The following is an 11,817-nucleotide window of genomic DNA, read 5'->3' as shown; positions in this document are numbered from 1 at the left end:
GTGCTTCTTTAACAAGTTTATTCTCTCATTTTCTTCACACATTTTAAGAAATTGACTAAAAATAGCAACAAACTGTACAGATGATGAGATGATTTTGAAGTATACACTGTATTTACAGTATTCTTGAAATGAGCTTTATCAGAAACAATGACAGCTAAATGTGTTTAAATGTCAGTATTTCATATTTTATGATGCTTTCTAAAGAGAACAAAAAACTCTGAGGTTCATCAAATTTTTGACCCTGAACATAAACACATTTGTGATCCAGTTGATGTTTAGTCATTCCAGGACCTACATTTGTAAAGACGTAATCTGCAGGTCTGAAGCTCTCACCTCAGCTGCTGAGGCTCAGGTGTTTAACATAGTTTAACAGCCTGAGACGACCTCCTGCTGCACACACTGTCAGTGATAAGAAGATCATGAAAATGAAAAGTTTAAACACTCTTCTGCTCTAGACGTAAAACTGAAGAGACAAACCTAAATAAAACATGTTTTTCAGATTTCCATTTTTATCTGCAAATAAGAATGACGTGATATTTCAGATATGAAATGGTTGTTTTATAAAAACTGGATACAGATGCTGCTTATTCACTTGAATAGAAATTGCTCAGCCATCACTGCAGGCTGAGATGAGGATCTGTATCCAGCCCTTCAAAACTTCCATGTTTTAATACTATGTGATAAGAAAAGGCCAGAATGGATTTTTACTGATTAGTTTGAAGGCTCTCCATTGTCTCAGTCCGAACTGTATCTCTGACCTTTTAGTACAGCATGCCCCCCCTGCACGCACTCTGAGATCAGAGGTCTTTTGTCCATTCCAGTGACTCGGCTGAAAATCAAAGGGGATGGGGCTTTTGCTGTCAGGACCTTGAGGTTCTGGAACAACCTGCCTGAAGAGATAAGGTCAGCTGAGTCAGTGATGATTTTTAAATTCCTATGTTATCAGAAAGCCTGATACTTATTTCAGTTTTGTTTTCCCTGTATGTGTTTTCACATATACTGGTTTTTATCCATCATTACCCTCAGAGGATAAGATGGATAGATAATGGATCGATGGATGGATTTTAAAACTGATGATCTCATGACTAGTGTGCTGCCATTGTAAAGCACTTTGTAATGTTGAATTTGAATATATTATAATGCATTTCAAATCATGTCTTTCACTCACATGTTGTGTCATTGTAATTAGAAATTTTATTCTGAAATCGTCTGTCTGTCTGTCTCTCTCTCTCTCTCTCTCTCTCTCTTTCTTACATGCAAGAAAACACAAAAGACACACTTGGAGGATTCTCTGGATCAGTGTTAAACATGTGACACACACACAAACACACACACACACAATACAGTAAATGATAATAATAATAATCCTTGCAGCTGTAAATGTCTGCACTTTGGATGAGTGAACTGATCCCAGATCTGCTGCTGGAGATGAGCTGGAGGAGGCATGGCGTTTCTCTGTGATCTCCTTAAAGCATTAAAGCGTCTCCACCTGGCAGTAAGCGAAGTGGTCTGGGTGGTGGTAGGGAAAGAATAGGACTGGAACAAGGGATTTAAAATGGGTTGGTTACGGGTTTGTGTGTGTGTGTGTGTGTGTGTGTGTGTGTGTGTGTGTGTGTGTGTGTGTGTGTGTGTGTGTGTGTGTGTGTGTGTGTGTGTGTGGCCTTTTCTTATCACACAGGGGAGCAAGACACTTTTGTCACTTTGGCTTCACTTTTGGGGAGTAGTCAGGTCCTCCATCTTTAAAAAAGTCTACACAAATTTCTTTTCTCCATCTTTGTTGTGTATCTTTGTCATTTCTGGGCCTCAGGCAGCACAAGTCAAAATAATGTGAAGAAACTGCATCATTTATTAGTTTCATTGCTGCAGAACACTCTAATAAAACGTGCTCTGTCTCTTTGACCGGGCCGTAATAGTGACATGTTTTGTTTTCTGGGGTGGTTGAAGGGGGGGCGGGGGCAACTTCTCGGTCCAGTTGTCATCACTTCCTTCTTATCTCCCTGCGACACAGATGCTGCCCTCTCAGGTCAGACTCCCTCCATCCTGGTGTATCTGTTTCATTTCCTTTTCTCACATCTCCATTCATCGCCTCATCTCTGTTCAATCCACTGAACCAAATACTGATTATGTTCTTGTAAGTAGCTGCAGAAGTGTTGGAAGTTACCTGTCCTGTCAAAACGTCTGTCTGATAGCTCCCTTCACTGCTCCGCTGCACGCAAACAGGGAAAATTAGGTCTTAAATCAGACTGTGAATACAAGAGCAACACTGGTGTGATGTCAGGTCTGTGAATACACATGTCACTCAAGATGACATCAGCTCACATCTCTAAATCTCTGTCACAAACACATGAGTCATTGGGTGCATTACCTGCCACAGCTAACAAGATCCCCTCATTAAATCCTTTAGCTGCTAATCTGTATGGGAGAGTTGAGGTTGTGGAAGAGCGAAGCGAGTCAAAAGGAGGAAAAGAGGGAAGAGGAGGAAGCAGAGGCTGAAACCTGGAACAGTCACTTTCTCCTGTGAAGAATCACAACATTCTGTGAAGACACTTTGGTTGTTTTCTCCAGTTTGCTCTGAGGCTTCAGGAGATCCTGTGGTGGCGGTGGAGGCCATCTGGCTGAAGCTTTGTCAGGATTTAACACTGTGAGCCACCTGCATGGGTAAGTGTGACCACGCCTTAGTTTATTTTGTGTGTAAATTGTAACAAACTGCCTGAAAGATAGTCTGTATAAAATGTACGAGTGTGACATGTGCATTTTTTGTCCTTGTACTTCCCTAGGAGAAAAACACTTGATCAATACATGAGACCTTTGTGTGTGTGAGAGTGTGTGAGTGTGTGTGTACTAATCTGTACTACTCTGTGTGTCTGAGCCTTGTCTGACTTCCATCCTTGTCATTGCCAGGTCTCAACCTGAGTTATTGCAGCCACACGTGTGTGTGTGTCCTGAGCTCGTCCTGTCAGAGCAAAACAACATGAACCAAGGAGAAAACCATTACACATCCACTCATCACCTGTCAATCAAATAGAGGTGTAGTGGTCGCTGTCTCCCATCCTGAGAAATAGAGCGAGAGAGAGAGAGCGAGCGAGCTTCATCATGGATTCTATGTTGAGAGTGAAGAGGTCACTGACGACGCCCATCAGGAAGCTGACCAGCTGTGTGTCGGGGGTGAAGAAGCAGAGGTTGTGTGCCAAACCCAGGGACAGGAGGGGCAGAGGGGGTCGGAGAGGCAGAGGAGGGTGTAGGAGGTTGGGGAAGACCCCCCCACTCCGAACTGCACCTCCCAAAGACCCGTCAGTCATCCGCTCGTACCAGGCCGACCTGGAGAAGGAGAGGCAAGTGGAGGCTGAGGGTGATGTAGAGACATTACATGAGGAGGTGGAGGTACCAAAGTACCAATACTCTTCTTCAACAATACTTCATAGGTCTACTACAACATACTTTATTACTATACTATTACAATAGTTCATTACTTTATACTTCATACTCTACTTTAACAAAATATCATTATTCTTCTATAACAATACTTAAACACTAGATCAAGTCCTGCAGGGAAAAATGTACTTGTGAAATGTGAAACTATATGAAATAATTACTTTAAAAGTCAAAATTACTCAGTACAGTAAAAATGTGTTATACTATTTATACTACTACTTTGATATTATGCTATACTGTGTTTTATCAGCATCATTTTTAATGTTGTAGTTGATCAAGATAAAGCATTTAAACACCTTATTCACTTTCACCAATAACAATCCACCACATCCTTTTAGGTAATCAGATACTTCAAATGTAATATCTAACTATAGCTGTACATAAATACATAAATGTATGCAATGTATGTGAATAATTAAAAAGTACAACACTTCAATGTAGTGGAAAAAGACAAGTAATATACTATAGTGATTTCCGTAATTGAATAACTTTTCACTTTGTGTGCGCTCAGTGCAGGTGTAGCTGTTGGGACACAAACTTTGAGCAGGTGTATTTGTATAATGAGCTTTGATTGAATTCTGTCAGTACGTGTGGTGTGTTCATGTTTGTCTGCTGTGTTTACAGGAAGCAGCGGGAGGCGATGAACGCTCAGAAGAACGCAGAGCGAGCAGCTATGAGAAATCATTTCAGGAGAAAATACCAGCTCTCCAAGGTCTGTTTGGTGCAGAACAAGACAAAAGAACAAGCTTAACAGTTTTATTCATATTTTTACAACAGTAAAACAAAACATCAGAGTTACCATTGAAGTTTTTATGGAAATGTTTTTCCCATATTAGTTGATCCAGAATGTACATACACTTACTTTACATTTACTGCTGAACATCAGTCTTATCCAAACCAAAACAGATTTGTTACATGTTATATTTGACATGGCCAAACATAGATATTGATGATTAAATATACAGTTAAATATATAAATGAATTATAATTGTAATGAATAAAAATTATTCATCTGCTGCAGAAAGCAGCATTATATTATATCACCTTGTGTAACTTGACGCTCTAAGTTTCATGTTCTGCTGCAGATTAACTGTGCTCGTCCCTCACGTTACTGTTTCAAACCTTCAATACAGAATTAAAGACGTGCGCTTCACTGCTCTAAATATTATTATCATCCACATTTGATGTTGTTGTGGCCTGTGCATGAGTAATGTGGACAAATGCAGAGTCAATTTAAATCATCAGGTTCTCACTTTTTTTTCAAGCACTCGGCCCTTTAACTGTCTCCCTCCTCCTTTCTTTCCATCACGATTAAGAGCCCGAAGGATGTGAGCCACCTGAGGTCTGTGGGAGGGAAAGTGTCGCTCCCCCGCAAGCTGTCGGAGATCATTTATCCTAAAACCAAAGCCAAGGACGACAGCTTCAACCTGCTGAGCGCCTTTCAAGGCCTCAGTTTCAACACAGCGCTGGTCACAGGGAGGAAGCACAGCGACACGTCCACTCCTACACCAACTACTGGGGACTCCTGTAATGTTATGTGATCCATATGTGATCACAGGGACGATTAGTACACGGCCTTTCGATTGATTTAGTTGTTTGAAGAAATGCAGGGAAACAGCAGGAGAAAATACTCTCATCTGTAGTTGCTGCCGCTGAAACACAAACTGTGTTTTTTAAATGTTACACCAATGGGCAGATGATCATTCAATCCGAATCTGCTGTCACTGCGAAACCATAGAATTATTATGTTCGCTGTTTCTGTACCAAAAATAATGTGCAGCTGATGCTACAGTCTAATGAATAACTTTTACAAATAAGACTTTGCGTAAATGACTGTATTAAGCTATTAACAAGTATTAGTCACATTGATAGTAATGGTTTTTACATTATCTTTTTGAGGTTTGATTGTGTTCTCGTCCTGTTTATGATGTTAATTCATATCATTTTTCATAAGTAATCATATCATAATGTTATAATTACATCATAGTTTGGCCAGTGGATGGTAGTTGATTAATTGTAGAAGTTACTGTAGCTACTTTCTACTCACAGGGCTGTTGCAGCTCTAAATGATATAGATCCACCTGTGTGATCTATTCACAAGTAAGGAAACTCAGGGCAACACACTCACATTTCAACACATTCACACAAGTAATGAAGCTGCAATCAATGTACCTTTTGTATTTATGAAAAAAAGGTTGAGAATTCGTTTTTGCTGTTTCTTAGTTGATCCTCTCAGAGCTGTGTTACGTCTACGTGTGTGAGCCAAATCATATCTGTGAAGCTGAAGGTTGTATTGAAGACTTCTTTGGCCAGCTGGACGTGTGTGTGTGTGTGTGTGCGTGTGTGCGTGCGTGCGTTTGTGTGTGTGCGTGTGTGTGTGTGTGTGTGTACAGATATCTTTGTGAGGACCATTTTGAGCCTACTACCTACAGAGTGAGGATTTTTTTTGGCCACTTTCTGACCCACTTTTAATTTAGATATAAAATATAAAACTGCACTGTTAAACATTGTGAGGACATTTTGACGTTGTGAAAAAATGTTTTCTTGTCCTTATAAATTCAAAGGGCTGTTAGAAGGTTAAGACTTGGTTTTAGGGTTAGGGATAGAATTGAGTTTAGGTTAGGCATTTACTTTTGATGGTTAAGGTTAGGGTACGGGGCTAACAACTGCATTATGTCAATGAATGTCCTCACTAAGATGAGACATTTGTGTGTGTGTGTGTGTGTGTGTGTGTGTGTTGACATTTGTGTTGTGTTGTCTTTCTCTTGAACTCTGACACAAAAATTCATAAATCGTAACCTCCTATCAGCTCATCAGAGCGATAGAGCACATCCAAGGATATGAGGTTGGTGTTGGAGGAGGGAAAGAATCAGTCCTGCGGACACCACCACCACGAGGGTATCACAATTCTGCACGAGACCCATGGACACATCTCACTTGGACCATGAGGAGCATGTCCATCCGAATGACTGGGTGCACCAGAGCGCCGGGCACCCGAGGGTCCAGACATGTGTTCTTTGGTGTTGGACCACAAAAGGCTCTGTGTACGAGTGCGGCAGGGACGGTGGTGGATGGAAAGTTAGAGGGAGGAAAAGGAGCCCAGGGTGCAGGGGTTAGAAAGAGAGGGGTGGATGGACAGGTGAGGAGCTTTGAGGAGATCCCTCACACAGGAAGGAATGGCTGGGTGAACCTGGTGAAGTTCTGGAGAGAAGATTATTTCAGTCAGCTCCACAAACACATGGAAAGGACCTTCAACAGGCTCGGGCCCATCTACAGGTAAAGCGGGAGAGATGGATGGTGTTGTGGGTATAGATGTTTAAAAAGACTTGAGAGGAACTGGGATTTATTTCTGATCCTCTAGTGTTTTCAACGTGGCCTGTGTGTGTGTGTGTGTGTGTGTGTGTGTGTGTGTGTGTGTGTGTGTGTGTGTGTGTGTGTGTGTGTGTGTGTGTGTGTGTGTGTGTGTGTGTGTGTGTGTGTGTGTGTGTGTGTGTGTGTGTGTGTGTGTGTGTGTGTGTTTAGGGAGCATGTTGGCGCGCAAAGGAGTGTCAACATCATGTTGCCGATGGATATCGCTGAGCTGTTTCGCTCCGAGGGTCTGCACCCCCAACGGATGACCCTGCAGCCCTGGGCCACACATCGTGAGACACGCCAGCACAGCAAGGGGGTCTTCCTCAAGTCAGTACCTCCTCTGTGCCCATCTGAACAGGGACACGATACAAGCCCACACACGTCATTTATTTGAACAGGTTAGAGAAACATAACGAACACCAAGAGAAGGAAAACTTCAGCTACACAGAGAGTCAAAATGATCGTTAAGAGACATATAACAACCACAAAGAGAGAATCAGAGTTGAGAAGCAGAAGTATCACTGCACAGAGACGATGCTCTCGTGTTGTCTGTGGTCGTCTTTAAGTCTGTGTGCATCTATTTAAGAAAGGTTAAGATCAATCAATCAATCAATCAAACTTATATACCTTGTTTCAAATAAATCCAATTCAATTCAAAAGTGCTTTATTGGTGATTGACAAAACATAGGACGTTAGAATGGAATGGTCAAATTTAACGCCTTGCTGCAATTTCTTCTTACCACAGGAATGGCGAGGAGTGGAGAGCTGACCGTCTCCTGCTCAACAAGGAGGTGATGATGAGCGCGGCCGTGAAGCGGTTCCTCCCTCTCCTTGACGAGGTGTCGAGGGATTTCTGTCAAATGCTGCAGGCAAGAGTGGAGAGGGAGGGGAGAGGAAAGAGGGGGAAACGCAGTCTGACCATTGATCCGAGCCCTGATCTCTTCCGCTTCGCACTGGAAGGTTGGAGGTCATCATCATCATCATCATCATTGTGGTTTCTTGATGTACATTTCATGTGTGATTGCATTTATTCACCCTGAGGCCAAGCACAAAATTTTCTGTCAAGGTGTTTGGTGTAGAAATATTTTAAAGGATGCGTGTCTGATCTCCTCTCAATCCACCAATGACTGACCTTGATGTCCTTAGGGAGGGGAGGAGATGGATTAATGTCACATCCCTCTTTTTGACGAGCTTCCATTCAGCTGGGTTGAGTCACGTCTGCTGACGCAGGCTGTGACACCTTCTCACGTCAGAGACCTTATTATACAATCTCCAGGAACATCACATTTTTAAAATGTTTTTAACTCTTTGCCTTGATAATGTCCCTCCGCCTCTGCTCTGTCTGGCTTCATTTTAAATAATATTCTCACCTCGTCAGTGAGAAGCAAATCTCGCTCTAACCTGAGGCGTATCGTTGTTAACAAAATGCAGATTTAGAGGGTCAAGGAGAACACCTTTCAAAATAGAAACACCAAATAAGACGATCAAAGCCCCGGCATTCTTTCACCGGGTCTGCTCCTTTCATGTTCCTATCTGCAACATGCCACATTCACAAGTGTGAATGCCAGGGTGACTCACACTGGGGTGAAGAGGGGGAGAGCTGATGACTTTGAGTTATGCTGGTCTGGACTTAATGGACCAGAGCACAGAGAGCCAGGTGCTGAGCCTGGGTAGGAACAGGCTGACAAGAAACTTGATTACAGATTCAGTGATGTGTAGTTAATACAACACAAGGGTGTCTGTTAGGTGTTGGGTTTCCTCTGAGACATTGTAAGTACTTGGAAAACAAAACTGTCTCTGTGTGTCGGGCTGGATTTGAAAAATATTGAATGTTTTCTTGCTGTCGCAGAGATAAAATCCACTCGAACCTCTCAACAAAACACATTTTTGAATTTGTTTGGATACTTCTTGATGCTCATAAACTCAAAATCATGTTATGATCAGCCCATCGGTGAAAGTTTAAATTTACAGCAAGAAAATGTATGAGTCTGGAGGTTTTACAATCAAATTGAAAAAACTTTTCTGGTAAAGCCTTTATTCATTTACACGATAATCTAACCAAAACAGTGTCTCAGATTAATTGTGATCTGATTAATGTTTGTCATTTATCTGTCACCCATACACCCCCTCCCTCCCTCCGCCCAGCAAGTTGCCATGTGCTGTACGGCGAGCGTATTGGCCTCTTCTCCTCATCACCCTCCTTGGAGTCTCAAAAGTTCATCTGGGCAGTGGAGCAAATGCTGGCGACCACCCCTCCTCTCCTCTACCTGCCCCATCGCCTCCTGCTCCGCATTGGCGCTCCCCTGTGGACCCAGCACGCCACTGCATGGGACCACATCTTCAGTCATGGTATAGAGAGCTACATTGATTGGACTTCTAATGGAGGAATAATCAGCCATTTCTGGATGATCTAATGCTCTTCAATCAATATATTTCTGCTTCATTACTCTCATCTCACCTGACTCTGTAATCCTGTCCTGTGCCTCTTCCAGCAGAAACCAGGATCCAGCGGGTGTACTCGCGCCTGTCATCCTCCCAGGGTCGAGGGCCTGAGGCTGGGGCAGCTGGAGGCCAGTTCACCGGGGTTCTGGGCCAGCTCATGGAGAAAGGGCAGCTATCTTTGGACCTCATCAAAGCCAACATCACTGAGCTGATGGCTGGAGGGGTCGACACGGTGTGTGTGTGTTAATGTGTGTGAGTTAATGTGTGTGAGTGTGTGGTTGTGAGAGTATGTGCCTGATTGCTCTCCTTGGCTCTGAGTGTGTATACCTCACCCCGACTGATTCTGTGTCACCTCTCATCCCATCTTCCATCTTCTCTGCAGACAGCAGTGCCCCTGCAGTTTACTCTGTTTGAGCTCGGCCGCAACCCAGAAGTGCAGGAGAAGGTGAGGCAGCAGGTGAGAACATCATGGGCTCAGGCTGGTGGGGACCCTCAGAAAGCCCTGCAGGGGGCGCCACTACTGAAAGGCACAATCAAGGAGATTCTCAGGTACAAAGAACCAAATACTGTCTGGAAATTAGACAAATAGTCTACGTCTGTTAGACCAATAGTTTGACCCTGTTTTCACCAATAGTCAGGTTTTATAACAAAAATTGTGAAAATGTCACAAATAAGGCCCCTCATCCAGATCTTGACCAAAATACAATGATTTTATCTTCAGGCCCGTGCCCCATCATTCAACCAACGTTTTGTGTACATTCATTCAGTAATGTTTGGATAGTCCTTCTGAAAAACCAACAAATAGACAGAGGTGAAAACAACATAAAAATTAAAAATTGTGCCAGAAATTTGGGGCATCTGATAATTGGCCAATGAACCCAACCTAACCCAACCCAACCCAACCTATCCTAACCTAGCTTAGCCTAGCCTAGCTTAGCCAAACCAAACCAAGCCTATAACCTAACCTTACTGAACATAACTTAACCAATTACCCAGCCTCCCCTCTCCAAAGTGATGTCTTCCTTTTTGTATATATTAAATCTGTGAGTTACATACACAGACTTTCCTGAAGTAAAAAACATAATCTGTGACTTGATTAAATCTGATGTGATGGAAGCTTAAGATCAATAGAATAATAAAAAAACGAGCACTGTGTGTTTTGTTGTCGTTTTGGTTTGTGCCAGGTTATACCCAGTGGGAATTACAGTGCAGCGGATGCCAGTCAGAGATATTGTTCTTCAGAATTACCACATACCTGCTGGGGTGAGTGATCAGACGATGGCTCTCTTTTTCCTCCAAATCCTCCACATAGAAACATTTATGTATAATTAGTTGCAAAGCTGACTCACACTGTATTTTGATGGCCATCAACCTCTCCCCGTCAGACCATGGTCCAAGCCTGTCTTTATCCTCTGGGAAGGAGCACGGACGTGTTTGAGAATCCACAAAGCTTCCACCCCGACAGGTGGAGCAACAGCAGAGAGGGGGGACAGAGAGGAGAAGGGTCAGGGTTTCGCTCCCTGGCGTTTGGGTTCGGTGCGAGACAATGTGTCGGGAGGAGGATCGCTGAGAACGAGATGCAGCTCCTGATCATGCATGTGAGTGCAACAAACAAGAGAAGGAGGAAAGAGGAGGATGGGTTTAGAGAGAAAGGATGTGATGCAATAAGAATTGAATTGAATGGAAGAGATGGAAAGGCTGGTGTTGAGTTAAGGAAAGGGGCAGAAGATTTGAGAAGCTTAACCTGAGCAGACACAGGTTAAGCTTCTCAAATCCTCTGTGCAGCAGAAGAGACAGGTTGTGCTGCTGAAAAGTGGTGGAGGAAGTAGTCAGATTTTTTTTCATGATGTGGTTCTGGTATTTGTTTAACACTTCTTATAATAATTTATTAGAAATACCTGCAATATTATTGATATGAAAATGCTGCAATGTTATTACTTTTCACTAATCTTTTCTTTTTGAAATATATTAGAGAAATTCATGTATTCATTTCATGTATCAGATAAATGTAGTAAAAGGTAAAAAAAAAATAGCAGGTAATATAAAATGGGTATCACAAATTTATACCAAAGAAAAAATGTACCTACACTTAATCCATAACTTAACATACACTGCTTCTTCTCTTCCCTTCTGTCTCCATGCTTTGATCACCTCTATCACATCCACACACACACACACACACACACACACACACACACTCACTCACTCACTCACTCACTCACTCACTCACTCACTCACTCACTCACTCATTCTAGATCCTGCTGAGCTTCCACATCGGCGTGTCATCCACAGAGGACATCAAAACCACATACACCCTCATCATCCAGCCGGAGACCCCACCAAGGATCACTTTCAGCAAGCTCTGACACACACACACACACACACAAACACTCACACACACACACACACACACACACACACACACACACACACACACACACACACACACACACACACACACACACACACACACACACACAGACACACACAGCCATAATGCAACATAATGTGACCATTGAAGGTAACGATCTTTATATTCAGTCCATGTTTTCATCATGCTGACAAATAAAGAACCAACTCTGCCTCCTCTTG

The 11,817-nt window shown here is 42.7% G+C and overlaps 2 protein-coding genes across 5 annotated transcripts; both read left to right on the top strand.

Annotated features, from left to right (window-relative positions):
• The first annotated feature begins 2,395 nt into the window (after positions 1-2,395).
• LOC138413548 (complexin-3-like) lies at positions 2,396-5,637 on the top strand. 2 transcript variants are annotated; one of them, XM_069537607.1, is made up of 4 exons: positions 2,396-2,658; positions 2,902-3,336; positions 4,061-4,144; positions 4,749-5,637. In XM_069537607.1, exons 2-4 carry the CDS (start codon positions 3,094-3,096, stop codon positions 4,971-4,973), a joined length of 552 nt encoding a protein of 183 aa, XP_069393708.1. In that variant the 5' UTR covers positions 2,396-2,658; positions 2,902-3,093; the 3' UTR covers positions 4,974-5,637. The 2 variants fall into 2 exon arrangements, with proteins under 2 accessions (XP_069393708.1, XP_069393707.1); XM_069537606.1 differs by having other exon boundaries at positions 2,397-2,658; positions 2,902-3,332; positions 4,057-4,144.
• A 255-nt stretch (positions 5,638-5,892) lies between these two features.
• Positions 5,893-11,806, top strand: cyp11c1 (cytochrome P450, family 11, subfamily C, polypeptide 1). Of its 3 annotated transcripts, XM_069537594.1 has the most exons (10): positions 5,893-6,708; positions 6,955-7,110; positions 7,529-7,743; positions 8,929-9,132; positions 9,276-9,457; positions 9,608-9,774; positions 10,410-10,488; positions 10,611-10,823; positions 11,481-11,611; positions 11,688-11,806. In XM_069537594.1, the coding sequence occupies exons 1-9, from the start codon at positions 6,377-6,379 to the stop codon at positions 11,589-11,591; spliced, it is 1,659 nt and encodes a 552-aa protein (XP_069393695.1). In that variant the 5' UTR covers positions 5,893-6,376; the 3' UTR covers positions 11,592-11,611; positions 11,688-11,806. The 3 variants fall into 3 exon arrangements, with proteins under 3 accessions (XP_069393695.1, XP_069393694.1, XP_069393696.1); XM_069537593.1 differs by having other exon boundaries at positions 11,481-11,806; XM_069537595.1 differs by lacking the exons at positions 11,481-11,611; positions 11,688-11,806 and having other exon boundaries at positions 9,608-9,682; positions 10,611-10,816.
• The last annotated feature ends 11 nt before the right edge of the window (positions 11,807-11,817 follow it).

The sequence above is a fragment of the Paralichthys olivaceus genome, chromosome 13, assembly GCF_024713975.1.
Source record: "Paralichthys olivaceus isolate ysfri-2021 chromosome 13, ASM2471397v2, whole genome shotgun sequence".
NCBI lineage: Eukaryota > Metazoa > Chordata > Actinopteri > Pleuronectiformes > Paralichthyidae > Paralichthys > Paralichthys olivaceus.
This window is presented reverse-complemented; position numbering and strand designations above follow the sequence as displayed.